Below are 18,059 nucleotides of genomic sequence, written 5' to 3'. Positions count from 1 at the left end.
GCTATTTTTCCATCTCTCACCAGTTTTCTATACAGTTACAAGAATTTTTCAAAGATGAAGGCAGTACAAACCTTGCCCAGCAGAAGACAGAGGAAACAGGAGGACAGAAGCCCTACTTTTGCCCTCCTGATGTCCTCAGCCACACAGAGTATGTCACAATCTCTTCAGAGTGCTTGCTATACTTTCAAGAAACTCTCAAATTCCACATCACTTCTTTTTAGCCAGAGAATTAAGTGCCACAGGGCTCACAGCAGATCCTAATCCAGTGCCTATAGAAGCAATGGGGTAATGATTTTCACTGACTTCAAATAGCATCAGAAAAAAACAGAAGGTGCCAAATACCAGCACTGTCATCTGAATTAAAATAAAAAAGAACAGCAGGAGCAGGAGAGAGATGACACATAGAAAAGTGACTCATGACAGCCAGAAAACAGATCTGCTTGAGATACTGGAGAGAAGGCACCTTCTTCACATCCAGAAAGAGCATGGGAAAAGAATCTAGACATACTCTTTCTTCCATTAAGATCAGTCAGATTTAATTATTAGATGACTTTTCTTTCTAAAATATTTGCTGTATTCATTACATTTACGCTGGGCAATCATGCAACAGATTAACAGTAAACGGCAAAACAGACTTTAAGAAGATTTCAAGGGAAGGATTAGGAACCACTGAAAAATCCACAGAAGGGAAGAATTAGGAACTATACAAATATCACAGTTTAGAGAAATTCTTCTATTCGTCCTTTTGTATGTATGTGTGCTAAACACCACATTCTGATAATAGTTATTGTCTCAAAACTCATGAAGCCAAGGTAAGCTTCTATAGGACTACAGAAAAGTAAATGCACATCAAATTCAAATTTGATAGTTAGAAAAGACCAGAGAAGAAGAAAAATGTTTAACAATCAAAACTGGAAGAATGTATCACATTCTAAATATAATAGGAAACAGCAGACACAAGTATTTAAAAGGGTATTTGACCAGCCCATCTGAACTCTCTTTCCTACTGACCAGAATATCTTGCCAGTATGGAGAAATAAGGGGCATCCTATTTCTTCATTTTCCAATGATGCTATCACATATTCCATTAATCAAATTTGGAAGAAATTACTTCAAGCATAGACAGGCACAAGTAGTTGATAAAATTATTCTCAGGCATTACTAACTTTTGGCTGTGAAACAGGAAATGTCATAGAGGAAAGGCCCATGAAAATCTGAAAATGAATGAATATTTTCAATTACATATAATTTCTATATTACATAAAATGCAGTCTTCAGAAACTGGTGGAAAAACACAACGATGAAAAGACAACTATATTCAGATTCTGTTTTCATAAATACTTATCCCCTGCAACCTACTCATGGCTACACACGCAATGAGTATACTATTCTATCATAACAAGAAGCCTTGAAGTCATGATCTGTAAAGAAAAAGGATAGAAGAATTTGGTTTGTTCAGCTGGGATAATGATCCATATTAGAAGGAAGGGAAGAGTTGAGAAGAGTGAAACGTGGTAATAGGCTTTAAATATGCAAAAGGCATTTCTGTGGTTCACTGAGGGCAGAAGTAGTAGGAACAAATAGCAAAATTTGCCATTAAGTTAGAAGTATCATAAATAAATAACACTAGAATTAAATACATAAAGGTATAAAGAGCCTACAAAGGCTATAGCATTCTTCAGGAAATTTGTGACAATAGCTTAGGCACACATCAGGCAGAGTTCCACAAAATCCACACTTTGTGAATTTCAGACCCACTTCAAATTATGCCAAGATTGTCAGTTTACACATGACTGTATCAACACTCCAGCATGAAAGCTGAATAAATGTCATCAGCAAAAAATATTTTCAGGGTTTTTCATTACACGCTATGGAAGAGTTACAGCACAAAGGGTTGTGTCTTACCTCCTCTTCTACGCTGCCTCGTTCAGCTCTTCTTTCCTCTCTTTCTTTCTCCATATAGGGAATAAGGTGCCCAACTGCTTTCTTCATAACTCGAGCAGACTTTATAACCTGCAGAGATAAATGGGTTGGGGGGGTGGCAGAAAATAAACAAAGATCAGGTATAGAAATAGCCTCACTTTTCTCATAGCTTTTTTTTATACCCATTAATACAATTAAAAAAAAAAATACAAAAAACAAACCAACCAAAACCAACTTCATTTGCAAAACCAGATTTCAGCTTTGCAAAGCATTCTGTGAGAGCAGGCTGCTGGCCCTACTGGACTAAGGGTCTACACACGACACTCGCTTTCACAGTGCAACCTCTTGGATTACTCACAACAGAACTGGAAGCTCCAAAAAGCCCCAGACATGGAAGGTGCTAAACACAGGAAATTTTATTTGAGTCTTTCTTTCCTCTTGGTCTTCCGTAGGCCCAGACTTAAAACTGTGTTTCAAGTAATGCAAAAACACTTATGAAGAAAGGAAACAAACATGTAAAGCTACATAAAGAAAGTTAAGTTCCAAAGTAAAAAAGAAACAGGGCTGCCTCTCAGCAGCAACTGAATTTTAACAATTCATGTGCTACATCTGAAAAAAACCCAGCCAGCATAGAATGCTTTGTCTATACTTTACAATCCTAGTTTTTGCAAAATAGAAAAATACATGAAATCATTTTCTCTTTACCTGAGGCAGAAACATCTTTCCAGCACCAAAAAGATCGCCAACTATTTTCATGCCATTCATCAAAGGCCCTTCAATTACATTTAGGGGTCTAGGATATTTTTTCTGATTTAATCTTGCTTCTTCTGTATCTGCAATGACATACTTCTCAATGCCCTGCGAAAAAAAAGATTGAGAAGCTTTTATATTGCAAGAAATAGAGGGTTTTTTTAGTTGCCTTCTCCCTACCAAAAATCACAATGAAAGTACAAAACCAATATTATTAAGATACTGCTAGTCTTTAAGCTCAAGTGTGCTTTCGGAACAGGTTTTCTTAGGAAACAAAACACCGTAATTCCTGCGTATATAAAATTATTCAAAGCAAGAGTACCAGTACTAATAGGTTTGTTTATTTTCTTAATCATGTTTTAAGAAAAACCAAACATTCAAAGACTGCTTCCTCAAGATAAGTGCCACTGAGTGCAGTACTGTTAAAGGACCAAAGAAAACCCTTGAAAGTAAAAGCAATATGTTTCTACTAATACCAGCAGAATTAAATATTAAGAGACTTCAGCTTTAATAGCTTTTAAAACAATAGCAGTTGAATTTTTAAAGCCAAAAGTGTTCCTTGAAGTCTAAGCTGAGATCATGTCTCAGAGCTGACGTGTAGGACAGTTTTCTGCACAGATTCACCTTTATGAGAGCATATTCCAGCCTTTCCTCCACAGAACTTTTCCGCCATTCATCAGTCTGAACAACTTTTTTTCCTCCTTGGGCATGATTCTGAAAAGGAAAGATATCCATAGGAGCTTGTAAGCTAAGTACAACTACTAAATTTACTATTAGAAAAGTCAGGATAAGTTCAAGCACCTTTATTATTTAAATAATATTTAAAAGGGTTTTTTATATACATGCAAATACTTGGTCAATCTGACAGGTTTCTATGATGGCATGACTGGCTGAGTATTTGAGGGGAGAGAGGTGGAGGTTGTCTACTTCAACTTCGATGAGGCTTTTGACAGTGTCTCCCATTACATTCTAATAGGCTTAGGAAGTGTGGGTTAGATGAGTGGATAATGAGCTGGATTGAGAACTGGCTGGATGGCAGAGCTCAGAGGGTTGTGATCAGCAGAGTGAAGTCTAGTTGAAGGCTTGTAGGTAGCTGTGTTCCCCAGCCATCAAGTACTGGGTCCAGTCTTGTTCAACATATTCATCAGTGATCTGGATGAGGGAACAGAGCGTACCCTCAGCAAGTTTACTGATGATTCAAAAATAGGAGGAATAGCTGATACACCAGAAGGTTGTGCTGTCATTCATAGACATGCGAGAGAGTGGAGGGTGGAGAGAACACAGGGTGGAGAGGACCCTAATGAAGTTAACAAAGGCAAGTGCAGAGTCCTGCACCTAGGGATGAATAACCTCATGCACCAGTACAGGTTAGGCATTAACACGCTGGAAAGCAGCTCTGTGGAGAAGGACCTGGGAGTCATGGTGGACAGTAAATTAACCATAAGCCAGCCACGTGCCCTCGTGGCCAAGAAGGCCAGCAGTCTCCTGGGGTGCATTAAGAAGACTGTGGACAGCAAGTCAATGGAGGCTATCACCCCCATCTATTCTGCCCTAGTGAGGCCCCACCTTGAGTACTGTGTCCAGTTCTAGGCTCCCCAGTTCAAGAAAGACAAGGAACTACTGGGGAGAGTCCAGTGGAGGACCACAAAGATGCTGAGAGTATTGGAGCATCTCTGTTATGAGGAAAGGCTGCGAGACCTTGGTTTGTTCAGCCTGGAGAAGAGAAGACTGGGAAGTGATCTTATCAATGCTTATTAACATCTAAATGATGCATGTGTCAGGAGGATAAGACCAGACTCTTTTCAGAAGAGCCCAGCAACAAGACAAGGAGCCACGGGCACAAAGGAAGTTCCACCTCAACATGAGGGAAAACTTCTTCACCGTGAGAGTGACAGAGCACTGGAATAGGATGCCAGGAGAGGTTGTGGAGTCTCCTTCTCTGGAGATATTCAAAACCACCTTGACACAGCCACAGAATCACAGAAGAGTTTGAGTTGGAAGGGACCTTACAGACCATCTAGTTCCAACCCACCTGCCATGGGCAGGGACATCCCACTAGATCAGGCTGCCCAAGGCCCATCCAACCCAGCCTTGAACATTTCCAGGGATGGGGCAGCCACAGCTTCCCTGGGCAACCTGGTCCAGTGGCTCACCACTCTCATAGAGAAGAAATTCTTCCTTATGTCTAGTCTAAATCTGCCCCTCTCTGGTTTATATCCACTCCCCCTAGTCCTATCACTACAAGCCTTTGCATAGTCCCTCCCCAGTCCTGTGCAACCAACTCTAGGTGAACCTGCTTTAGCCGAGGGGTTGGACTGGATGATTTCCAGAGGTCCCCCTTCCAACCCCTACTAGTCTGTGAAATTCTATTGCAAGCACTTGTTACACACTACAGGCACTTGCGAGATATATCCTGAAGAGTACATACCTCAATGAAGATGCAAACAAAACAAACAAAGCAAAACTTTTTCAAAAAACAGTGGGGGAAAAAAAAAAAGAAGAAACAGTTGAATAATTCTCATGCTCTTAAACATGATGAAATGACTAACCCTAAGTCTTTTACTTCTGGGAACATAATTTAAATTGATTCCTGGCCCACGCACTACACTTCGTTTTATAGTTCTAATTAATTTGGCACTAATTCAGCTTCTGCTGGAATAGTTTATGTTGCTACTCCATATCACAGATGTGTTTTTCAATCAAGGGGCCTAAAGAACTACTGTTCATCATGCACATAGACCGTCCCAAACCCTCATGTACTCTCTTTGCCTCACACTCCCCTTTGCTGTGAAAGCAAAGGCCAAAAGTGCTTCACAATGCAAGAAAGTTCATAAGCACCCACCCCAGGAAGATTCACCGAAGAGCATGCTAGCCACTACTTTAACCACTTCACTTCAGGCAAGTCATATCTTTTTCTCCCTTGGTTATTCCACATAATCTGATATCTTTCAGTCCTTATGAACCTCCCACTTCACAGCTTCACATTGATAAATCTTATTCCACTCATAGGCCTAGTTTGTACAAAGGGAATGCAAGAGAGAAGTAAATGTTGCCCAGAGAGGCTATAGAGTCTCCATCCTTAGTTTTATCAAAAACACAACTGAACGTGGCCCTAAGCAACCTGCTCTTGATGACCCTGCTCTGAGCAGGGAAATTGTACTGGATGATCACCCAAAGTCCCTTCCCAGCCCAGCCTGTCTGTGATTCATTGAAAACGTACCAAGGCTTCCCCAACCTCTGGCCACACATTTTAGCAAGGGAAACATTCCAATGTAAAAATAACCCAGGAAGCTGCAGGGTGGGCATGCAGAGACCTCAGAGGCAAGCGCTACATGCAGATCTTTATAAACAGGATGATTGTACTGCATGCTGAGGATGAAAAAAACTGCTTTTAGAAGCACAATTCCCATTGCCATAATGGGAATTTGGGAATGTCAACAGCTATAAATTTCACGGAAAATGTTTTTTCACCTCAAACTTCAAATGAAGACTGATCTCCTAAATCCGCAAGGATTAAGTTCCTAATTTTTCCCCACAAATCTAGCATTCAAACAAGTGGCAAGGTACGTTACTATTACCTGAAGGAACTAGGAGGTAACTTCACTGGTGCTCTATCAGAGGTGCGATACTTGAAATGGGACTGCACATTCTATGTTCTTTGTGCAGAATAAACTACAGTAGTTGGAAATAAAAAGAACATATGCACATACTGACTAATGAATACCCTTTTGCATTAAAAAAAAAACTTTTAGAGACATCCAATTCCACCATACCAGAAGAAGGTCTGAATAAATATTTTAAAATACCCCTCAATCTCCAAAACTATATGTAATATTCCATCTCATTGAATGTACGCAACTATTTGCTTCGTTTCTCACATTTGTCCAGGGCCAAGATAAAACCCAAATCAGAATGCTTACCTCCAGTTAAAACCTTAAAGTTGTAACATTTTATGTTAAATTTTAACAAAGCTTTTAAAGATGTTTTGAATCAAGAGTGTCTCTCTTCTTGGCAACTGAGAGCTGGTTTATTCCCACAATAAAACTACCACCATGAAGAAGATCAAGGATTACAACCATGGCTTGCCAAACTTCTAGACTTAGGAGTCATCATGTGCTTCCATTTCTACTTTTCATGCTCCATTTAAATTCACGTTCTGCCTTCTGCCGAAGCAGTACTTAAGCAATCCATTTCTAATTCCCCTTTCTTTTTTTCTTCCTCTTTATTCAATCCTAGATATCTTAATGGCAAAATTCTGCTTATACAGACAAGATCACTCCCAGGTGAATTGCTTAGATACTAAGAGCACCATTTAAGTAGCCTAGGCACAAGGGATAGATAGTCTTCCTCTACTGTTTTTCAACACAATTGCCATCGTACCTAAAAAGCATGCTCTCCCGTTGACAGACTACAAATTCAATGAAGCTGTGCATAGTAATAGTACCTCCAGAAGCTACAAAACGGGCATGCGAATCGTGTGCTTAAATCTAAGGGTCGCCTAACCCAGAGATATTTTTGCTGTATGTTCTTGTCAGTCATCTTATGGTTGATAAACCAGAAATCTTCATGTGTGTAATCTTTGTCTTTTATCACACCATCATTACAGTATCTCAAAAACAGTCAACAGCTGATCCCCTCTCTCGACATGAGTTACATGAACTGGAAATCTATGGCACAGCCAGGAATTGCAAGTAACTACTTCATTTTTTGTATATATTCCAAGCAAACCATTTCCACCAGAGATACGGGTTTACTGTCTCCAACAACACACTTATATCAATTAAGCTCCAGCACCCAGATTTGCTTTGGTTGTGTGTTGGCCTTTTCTGGTTTTTGTTTGAGTTTTTTGGTTGTCTGCGTGGGTTTCTTCTGTTCGGGTGGGAGTTAGGTTGGCATTTTTACTTTTTATTGGGTTTGGGTTTTACTTTTTTAAAAAAGAATGCCTAGGCAGCTTAGTCTCCTGGAGTATATGAAGAACTCTGTTGCAGGACCTTTCAAGGCAACTATGAAATTGGAGAAGCTCAATCTATCAGAGTTCACATTTTATTCTATATTAATAACTGAACCACTTGTATTATCATTAGTAGCATCTAACATCCACTGTTAGATTGACATGTGCAGTTTATAGGCTGTTCTATGTATCATCACCAGAGAGGCTTTAAAGCCCAGGTGCTAAGCTAACTACTATTCAAAGCTTAAAATGGGAAGTTACCTGAGCATAATGTAAAAGTTTCTCTGTTGCATCAGGATCTTTGTTCCAAATTAGATTCTCACACAGCTGTAGCAATTCCTTGTGGATATCATCATACACTGGCAGATTCCCAGCATTCACAATTCCCATGTCCATGCCATACTGGAAAAAACAGACAGAATCCTCCAGCCAGGGCCATCAGACATAGCACTGCAAATCTGCCAAGTGAAAACATATGGAAGCCAAAAGAACATCATACCTTAATTGCATGGTAAAGGAACACCCCATGCATTGCTTCTCGAATGGCATCCATTCCTCGAAAGGAGAAAGACAGATTGGAAAGACCTCCACTTATCCTGGCTCCCGGCAGTGTTTCCTACAGGAATCGCATACAGATTTTTAGAAAAGTGCTTTCCAAAAATGAAAACCAAGCAAAGCATTCTGTCCATAAAACAGCTGGCCCCTGAGCCATGTGGTGCATTGGCTATGCACCCATACTCTCCTCACTGTTCCACATCCTCCTAGTTACTCAAATTCATAAAAAGCAATTCATATCTCTGTAGAAAAAGATGTAAGTGAAAAAAAAGATCCAGTGTAATTATGAGCAAGCAGCTATTCATGGGTGCTATTCTAAAAGTATTAGTCTTTTCACAGCAGCATTCCAGATTTTCCCCATGCAGACCTACCCATGGCTCTTCCATTCTCCACTCCTCTAGAAACAGGAGCAGCCGACCTGCCTGCTTGCACATCTCAGGAGCAGGCTGTAGCAGAGCAGCTAAACTGCAGGTTTTTAGGTAATCTCAGCAAAATACTTCAAGTTAAAACAAACTTAAAACTCACTTTTATGGTTTTAGTAGCATTGATAAAATTAATGGCATACAGGTTATGTTCTTCCATTCCAGTTCCTATAGTCAAAATATTCGGGTCGAATATTATGTCATTTGGATTGAAGTGCACTTTTTCCACAAGGAGACGATAAGCTCTGGAACAGATTGCAATCTTGGTTTCTGTTTCTGTTGCCTAGTGGATAAAAAGAATGCTGACATGAAACTTGCAGAGAACACAAAATACAACACACACACATGCAAAATCAGTTAAGGCTCCAGCTACTCAAGACTGAGAATCTGAGCACCACAAACATTAAAAAAGGATTATGTAAAAGAATTTTATATTAATAATATCACATAATAATAAGACATGCTCTTGTGCCAGCAGCATTACACTTGGAGCAATACTCAGATTCTTCAAACACGTGAGCAGCATAAGAAATACATATCAGGGTCAAAACTACTGCTAGGACTATATAGGCCTCTTTGAATCACCTGTCAATGAAACTAAACAACTTTGTCTTGCACAAGAGTAAGAAAGTCTTGCACTCCGTAAGAAACATTCTGTAAGCAACACTCACCTGCCCCATTTCATCAAAAGCCATGACAACCACAGCTGCTCCATACAACTTAATTTTCCTTGCTTTCTCCAAAAAGTCTTCCTCACCTTCTTTCAAACTGATGCTGTTTACAATGCACTTCCCTTGGCAACATTTCAAACCTGCTTCAATCACGGAAAAATTTGAGGAGTCAATGCATAACGGCACCTGTAAACAACAGAGAAGTAAGCCAAGGAAATATGTAAAAGTTGTGAATTCAAGTTCCACATGCTGTTTGCCCATTTGGACATAAATATGCACACAATGTTAACCAACATTAATAAATATAAAGTTTCCAGGTGGTATTTGTAGATTTTTGTAGATTCACTTTGCTTTAAGTGCAAAACTCAGAGCAAATTTAACTCAAGAGTTTCTATGGCAGCTCCATCACATATCACAGAGACCTCTACTTCACCCTGTACTGCCTTGAGTTTCTGAATTAGAGACTAATTTTCAGAGAATGCACTTTGCAGAAGTATCTTTTTAAAACCATCCTATATCCACAGAAATTTTAAGTTTCGTGGAAACCAATACTCTTACGTACGGCTACAGATTATGGCTCATAACTGCTGCAAAAAGAACCTGCATTCGGACTCTCTAACCAACGAAGACGACTGGCATATTTTTAGCTGAAATCAGATAGAAAACGTTAAAATACCTGTTTCCCCCAAAGGCCTTCCCCATTACAGTACCTTTTCCTCTTGGGAGACACCTACATCTGTTTATTAAGCATGTAACTGGTTACTAAATAAATCAATACAAAACCTTTCTGAAAGGCAATTTCCAACTCAAGAAAATGTTCTTTGGAGTGACTCAAATTACAACCTTTGCAATATCAGGTTCTGAAGAAATCAAATTACAAAATCTTGTCATTGCAGCAGGGCCATCCAGCATCCCATCATCCATATTGATGTCAAGAACCTGGGCCCCCATCTCAACTTGCAACTTGGCTACACTCAGGGCTTCCTAAAGAAGAAAATCAAACCCCAAAACAACAGTCAGTACAATATTCTCAGGATAACATTTCACTTCTCCAAAATGAGCATGCTGCCAAAAATTTATAAAACATTCCATAAATGAATAAGGAAATGGTCTGTGATGCACAACGACATCCAAAAGTTGTCAGCATGGCACAACTGGTAACTAATTTGTTCACAAAAACATGACACCAGAGACCCAATGTGCTGGTAGTGCTGTTGATTTTAGACCATTGGTCACATGCTTAATTGAATAGCTTAAGATTTGCATCATAACAAGGACTTCACTGCACAAGATTACAGGGAAACAGTCTCTGTGATGGTATAAAATAAAAGTCTTGCATCAGAAGCTTTGTTGTTTTATAATACAGAGTACTTAATTTTTGGAGGTTGCTCAGCATTTTTTCCAGCTGCAGAATAATAACCAAGTACTAAGAAGGAAATATTAAAGTTTTCTTTCCAGCCCACATAATTATCTCAACACCCACATCTGTTTGCTTTCTCTTTTTTTGTCACTCTGCAGACTGAGGAGACAAAAAAGAAAACGCTTTTTAACTCCCTACAATCCCTAACAACCTGTGATTAAAGCTTTCTACCTAATAGGTCTAACCTGCTTCATGACTTCTAAGCTTACGAGTCAGACTTCCTAAAAAACAAACTACAGGCTTTTATTTTGATGGCATTAACTAGAACGGCACAGTACACTGTGGGGCAGTCTCAGCTCTCAAGAAATATCATTTTACTATTTGTTTGAATGTTACAGTAACAATTTACATCAGTAAGGAATGGGCCCCCAGTCTTTTCATTTTTGCCCTGCAGCTGTTTCAACAAAGCAATTACGTTCTAAGCGACTTTTTATGTAGCAACTCTCACGTAGCATGCTGAAGCCAGTAATCAAAGTATATAAAGATTAGATGCAACGGTAATGTCGATCGGGATTGGAGAATCGAGGAAAAGAGAGAGAGGGCTGCACAGTGGCAAAACATATCTGAAGTCAGATGTACCTTACATGTCCAAAGAAGGGATTACACTCCCTCTCCTTCCTTCCTCCCTTCTCTGTAAATCCACCCCTAGATACAGCACAGAACAGGACGTTTTCTAAACCATCATCAGCTGCATAACTTAACTCAAAACAGAAAGCCATGTTTCCTGTAACACTTGTCAAAAAAAGTCCTTGTAAAATCCTTCTCACAAATTTAGTAGGAGCTGGTAAGCACAGAAACAAAGGACAGTGAGAAAGTAAATTCTCCTTGTTTTCTTATTCTTGTAACTGGTGCAGAACAGTTCTTTGTGCCAGAAAAACAAACAACTAATAACACAGTGCAATGGAGCAATGAAAAACCAAAGCATTAGCTATAAAGATTATTGTTAAAATGTATACTTCATAGTTGCCTGCCATGATGAGTTTAGCAAACTTCCGTGATCCTGCAACATTGCAGCGTTCGCCAATATTAACGAAGTTGGTGTATGGCCCAATCCTGAATGGTTCCAGACCTTAAAAAGATATTTTTTTGAGCATACTTGTAAAAACAGAAAAGAAAAAAAATGTAAGAAAACAAAAGCCCTTTCTAAACTGTGAAATAGAGGTATTTCTCTCTGTAAGAGCAGTGATTTCTCAACACATCAGGATATGCAGAAATCTGATGGGTAGCTAGCAAAGAAATGCAATGAAACAACTTCCAACACATAGGCCAAAGGTTTCTATCCTTCCTCAATGAGTCAGTGATTTGCCCTACCCACAACAAATAACAGCATATTTGTTCAATATAAAATGACATGAAGCTACAATTTTTGGGGCATCTATGTGTATGCACATAAACATCTTCTCTCTATGTCATGACTCTACCATCACCAGAGAAGAAGCCCACTGAACTGACCAACAAAGTCAGCTCTTAAGCACGTACTCAAGTTAAGAGAAACAAGCCAAGTGGGACCCTTGGGCAGCAGGCAACTCAAAGGTAAACAAACCTTACAGCGAAACAGAATAAGCTAACATAAAACCACAGACCAATCATGATTTATTTGATTTATGCTAAACTGGCTTCATTTTGAGATTACAATACCAGCCTCCAAAAAAGGCACTGCTTTACATGTCCCAAAGGCTCAAAAGAAGGCCTGGCTAAGAACATACGGATATAGATTTTGCTAAAACAAGATGGTCTAGACCTGGATGTATTCCTGGAACACTGTCCCAGTACAACTGGATCAACATCTGAGGCAACATTGGGCAGCTGCCTCACAGCAAGTGAACAAGGATCTTGTCCAAGCTCTGTCATCAACTGCAGCCAAGTTACCTGATCTCTCTATGCTTTATCCTCTCCTGCTGCAAAGTGAGGATACAGATATTCACTCACCATTTCGAACTGTCTGAGACTTACACAGTAAATTATGCTGGCTTGGTTACATTAAACAAGATTGTAATAAAATGTTCCATTAATCCTTTCGCCAAAGGTGTAAGATTTAGATCTGGTTACACATCCATAAGCTTGCTGGATTCGGGCCGAACCAGAAACTCAGTGCCATTCTGATCAGTAGAAAACAGTAAATAGATTTATAAAGGAAGGTTGCATGAGTTAAAGCTCAAAGTGTTAAAATCCATTTTACCTGACAGCAGCATGTATCCTTGAGAGAGAGAAGGTGGAATGCGAGGCTTACAGAATTTCACAGCTTCAGCAATCTTCCTGGGTTACAGAAAGAGGAAAGTAAAGAGTAATGTTTTCAACTAAAACTAAACCACTCCAGACAAGACTCAGAATATACTAGACACATACCATCATCTCCCTGTAGCAGACAGGACTAATTAGCTAGTTTTACTCTGTGTGGTCAAAGGAAAAAACATACTCTCAGAAGACCTTATGATAGGTATTTGAAAGGAATGTACAAAGCTGAAGTATATCAAACACAGAATGTGAGATACTATGCCAGTGGGATACTTGATGGATATTAGAACTAGTCCTTAACAACACTACCTCTACTGTACTCATGATTTGGTAAGCTGAGCAATTGCTGATGATCGCAGGAAAAAAAAAAACCAAAACAAAACAAAAAAAAACCAACAAAGGACAAACATTGTTCTGTGCTGAGACATGTTTCTCAGATGCCAGGATGACTCATGCTGCTCATGTTCACTTTCTCCTTAATCCAGTCAAGAGTGACACACAGTGTTCTCTGTGTGTTCACATGACCTCTTTGCAGTTTGTATCAGGGTAAAAATGAATCACAAGGGCCCCTGGTCTTTGAAGCGCAAGTGAAAAAGAGGTTTTCCCACTGACTGACTTCCATCAAGAAAGATATTAAATGTTTCTTTTAACTAGCCAGGGCTAGCACCAGCTGTACAACATTCCCAGACCTCCTCTTCAGACATTTCCCCACAAACATCTACACAACTTCTTTCCTTCTACCATGAAAAGAAACCTAGTTTCATTTTGTCTAAGAGGGTCAGAAAGAGAAAGAATGTATGGTGTAAGGGAGCAGAGATGGGAAGTCTATTCTACCCAACAGTAAAGAGGAGGGAGTAATTCCAAAACAGTTTTACATGACAGAAAGCAGATGTATAATCCTTGTTTGAATCATGCCTGTACTTGTTCTTCATGATACACACAGCTATGAAAGCCACAGGATCATAAAATCATTTAGGTTGAAATAGACCTTTAAGATCATCGAGTTCAACCACTAACCTAACGCTACTGTGTTCAGCACTAACCTATGTCCATAAGCACCTATACATCTTTTAAATACCTCTAGGGATAGTGACTCTAACACTTCCCCAGGCAGCCTGTTCCAATGCTTGACAAGCTTTTCAGTGAAGAAATTTTTCCTAATATCCAGTCTACACTTCCCCAAGCACAACTTCAGGCCACTTCCTCTTGTCCTACCACTTGTTACTTGGGAGAAGAGACCAACGCCGGCCTTGTTATAACCTCCTTTAAGGTAGTCATAAAGAGTGTTAAGTCTCCCCTCAGCCTCCTTTTCTCCAGACTAAACAACCCCTGTTCCCTCAGCCACTCCTCTAAGGCTTGTGCTCTAGACTCTTCATCAGCTTTGTTACCTTCCTCTGTACAAGGTCAATCACCTCAATGTCTTTCCTTTAGTGAGGGGCTCAAAATTGAACACAGTATTCAAGGTGTGGCCTCACTAGCCTTGAGTACGTGGGGACTTCATTTCCTTACTATTGCTAGCCACGCTATTTCTGATATAAGCTGGGATCCCACTGGCCTTCTTGGCCACTTGGGCACACTCACATTCAGCTGGCTACTGACCAAAACTTCAAGGTTCTTTTCCGCCGAGCAGCTTTCCAGCCAGTCTTCCCCGAGCCTCCAGCATTGCACGGGGTTGTTGTGGCACAAGTGCAGAACCCGGCACTTGGCCTTGTTGAACCCCATACTGCTGGCCTCAGTCCACTGATCCAGCCTGCCCAGATCCTTCCTTAGCATCTTCCCTCTCTCAAGCAGATCAACACTCCCACACAACCCGGTGTCATCTGCAGAGCCAAGTTATTCCTACTCCACCTATTGCTGCTATTGGTGTTCATGGAGTATTGCTCCACAGAAGCAGCACTTAATCTACCTCCCAGCACATCTAAAGTTGTAGGTCATGAGATACCTGATATGCGCTGGTGTAGTACCACAACAACCTCCAACTATGTTGACCAAACCATCCAAAGCAAAATCCTGTAAAAGGGAGGAAAGAAGAATTTTGTTTCAAGTTAATAAAGGCATCTTTTATATTTACACTTAAATATATTTTTTCTGCATGTTAAGCAATTCAGGAAGATCACAAGAAAAAGATTAAATTAAAAAACAATCAGTACTATTTCTTCTTTTTAGGATTTGTTTTGAGATGTGGATTCCCAAGGCTAACTAGCAATTTCAACATCTAATTTTAGGAAACTATATTTGAAACTGGCCTATTCCATACTGAAGTCCCAGATAAAAACTCGAATGAGTATCAAAGATTAGTCATATTGTATTATAAAAAGGAAATAACACACATCAGATACTGCCTTCTCACTGACACACTGTAGATACAAGCCACACGCTCTGTCTGACACAAATCAAGTGGCACGTGGAAGGGCACCCTGCACTGAAACACCACCAGCATCAGTAGTTCCTATACACACAACTCTAAAATTCTGCCAAGTTCATAAAAAACACTCAGCATTTTGAAGAATTCCCAAATGCAAAAGTAAGAACATAAAAATGCAAATGAGTTACATCCACAGATCAAGCTGCAAGAAAGCTACTTAGTGTACGACATGAAAGTAATTAAGGTTTTCATAGTTTCGTAAGTAGTTTTTCCTAACATGATATCTCAAATCACTAGAATTCAGGAAACGGTGACAAACAAACCAAACAACAAACAAAGCATCTGAGGAAAAAATAAAACCATGATACTGTAACAAGTGGCATAAATTACAAGCATAGAATTCTTGTCTACTAGTATGTCAGGTATGACACACTCCCGAGAAAAATTTCATACCTTTATGTGCTTGGCAGTCACTTCAGGAGTTTCATCATAACCACCAAAAGTATTAGGAAGACCTTGAAACATAATTTTTCTAGCATTACAATTTGTTTGAAGCCCAGAAATACAAAATTAAATTCCATAAAAGACATATTTAAAGTAGCAATACTTGTATGAGGACTAAAATGCCTCATCACCCTTGCAATCACTACTCAATAGATTATTAATTATGCAAGACAGCATTCTGAGTTCACTGTCACAGAACTAACAACAATACTTTCAGTAGTTTAAAATATTCTTAATCTCTTTTTAATGGTAAAACCAATCATCTTTTCAAGCTAATTCAACTCCGTTTTGCTTATGAGATGGAGCAGTTTAGTTATGTTTCATTTGCCTATAAGCATAGGAACATGTGCACCAACACACCTGCATTGGGATAACAGATGATGTAGGCTGTTGTACATTTTCCAATCGTTTCAATGAATGGTCGCATTTCAACTGCCCCTAAAGCACAATTTAAGCCGATACTGGAACATAAATTTTCAAAAATTATTTTGAGATAAAACCAGACGTTACACACAAAACAGATAAATGTTAGTGCTGGCAATTGCTAACTTCTGCAATCATCTACAACAAAACCAACCCTAACTCCAGTTTCTTTAAACATCATCATTAATATACCAAGGCTGCAAAATGAGAACTCTCAGGTGGGAGAAAAGCTCAAGGGGGTAAGGAAGTTTGGAATTTAACTTGGAATAGTAAATCAAGATTTCATTTCAATATCCAGGAAAAAAAAAGTGGCAGCATTTTGACAGCAACTATAGCAACACAACAGCTCTGTATTTTCTAGGTAAGAGAGAGGACAAGCTGAATGAGAATGGCAGACTGGAAAGGAGCCTTGTGCTACAGGAAGAAGTATGAAAAAGATTTAAAAAGCAAGACCTGCTTAAAGCCACTAACTCATTATTTTCTTTTAAAACTATACATAAATTATGTCATCCTTGGAAGAAACCAAGGCAGAAGTATTTTTGCATGAATAAGAGTCTCAAACAATTTTTACCAGTATATGAGGTACAAACATGTTTTATTTCATTCAATGACAGATAAATGTGACTTGCACTCAAAATGCCTATACTGAAACTAAAAATGGAAATTCCTCTTTCAGGAAGTACTCAAGAGGACTTTTACATTTACTTCCTGATCTCTGCACCATTCTAGAAACCATCTTATAAGCACTGCAAAACTCAAAAGGTGCTCACAGTGCTGCTGGAAGAGGAAGATGCAAAAAAGCTTTCTCCTTCCTGGAATAATGGCCTCAGAGAGGATGTAAGCTAACCCATTGGAAGAGGAATGAAAATCAGTCACATGTCCCAACTAACTGAGCCACAGAGGCTGCCTCAGAGCTGGCTAAGTTAATAAAGGGCACAGATACCCACTTAGTTTCCCAGAGGTCAACCGCAATAAAGCCCTGCTTCAAATAAAGGACTGTAAGCACAAAATGGTTTTAGACTTTTCTCCTGTAGGCAGAGGGCTTGGTAAGTGCACAAGCAGTAGCAGTAAACGCTTACAGCCAGATTAACTTGTTGGAATTAACAAATCCCCGAGATCTGAGAGGCTCACAGTAACATGCAAAACTGTGGCCTTGAATATCACAGTCACATGTCAAGACCAAAAAAATATACAACCCCCTTCTTCCAATGCCTATGGGTGGGTTTGGTTTCTGGTTTAGGTATTTTTCGGAGGTTTTTAGCAAAGGTTTTTTGGGGGATGGGCATTTAGTTTGATTTTTTAAAGAAACTTATTCTCATTTCCCTATTCAGAGTTTACATACATTTAAATCCTTCATACAGATCCCCTTGATACAAACAGCATGCACAGGGAATACACAATAAATTACAGCAATGAGGCTCTGGAGTTTATTTCAAAGTGAGGGCTCATTCCTTAAGATTTAAGGCAAAGCAAGTTAAGAATGTTAACAAGATTGTCCTTATCAAATGCAGATGAATGCAATGTATTTACCACTGTTAAGTCATTCAATTTACAAACCAAACTGACTTAAGGAAAACACAACACCTTAATCAGGACACACAAAACCCAAATGGAAACACACAAGGACATATAACATGATCTCTACAACACTACTAATAACCACTTTTTTCACAACCCTAAAGCCACTCTGTACCAATCTGGCAACAGAAACAACATTAAATTAAATTTGCTCCCACAACTAAAACCCTTCTGCCACAGTGCTGTACAGTAGCCTTCACATAAATGGGAAACAGGCCTGAAGCATTCAGATCCATAAGATAGCTTTTATGAAATAAGGTTT

At 39.3% G+C, this 18,059-nt stretch overlaps 1 protein-coding gene across 1 annotated transcript in view; it reads right to left on the bottom strand.

Annotated features, from left to right (window-relative positions):
• Positions 1–18,059, bottom strand: part of MTR (5-methyltetrahydrofolate-homocysteine methyltransferase) — a 53,593-nt gene that overhangs the window by 19,470 nt on the left and 16,064 nt on the right. Inside the window, exons 9-21 of the mRNA XM_054062869.1 lie at positions 16,157–16,257; positions 15,746–15,807; positions 14,870–14,937; positions 12,872–12,948; positions 11,649–11,761; positions 10,116–10,256; positions 9,273–9,458; positions 8,705–8,884; positions 8,124–8,240; positions 7,886–8,026; positions 3,298–3,387; positions 2,629–2,781; positions 1,906–2,013 (exon numbers count right to left, since the gene is read on the bottom strand). Of these exons, the coding sequence (XP_053918844.1) occupies positions 1,906–2,013; positions 2,629–2,781; positions 3,298–3,387; positions 7,886–8,026; positions 8,124–8,240; positions 8,705–8,884; positions 9,273–9,458; positions 10,116–10,256; positions 11,649–11,761; positions 12,872–12,948; positions 14,870–14,937; positions 15,746–15,807; positions 16,157–16,257 (1,537 nt within the window). The remainder of the gene's footprint in view (positions 1–1,905; positions 2,014–2,628; positions 2,782–3,297; positions 3,388–7,885; positions 8,027–8,123; positions 8,241–8,704; positions 8,885–9,272; positions 9,459–10,115; positions 10,257–11,648; positions 11,762–12,871; positions 12,949–14,869; positions 14,938–15,745; positions 15,808–16,156; positions 16,258–18,059) is intronic.

The sequence above is a fragment of the Cuculus canorus genome, chromosome 3 (assembly GCF_017976375.1).
Source record: "Cuculus canorus isolate bCucCan1 chromosome 3, bCucCan1.pri, whole genome shotgun sequence".
Taxonomy (NCBI): Eukaryota; Metazoa; Chordata; class Aves; order Cuculiformes; family Cuculidae; genus Cuculus; species Cuculus canorus.
Note: the sequence above shows the minus strand (reverse complement) of the source record. Positions and strands in the feature narration are given on the sequence as shown.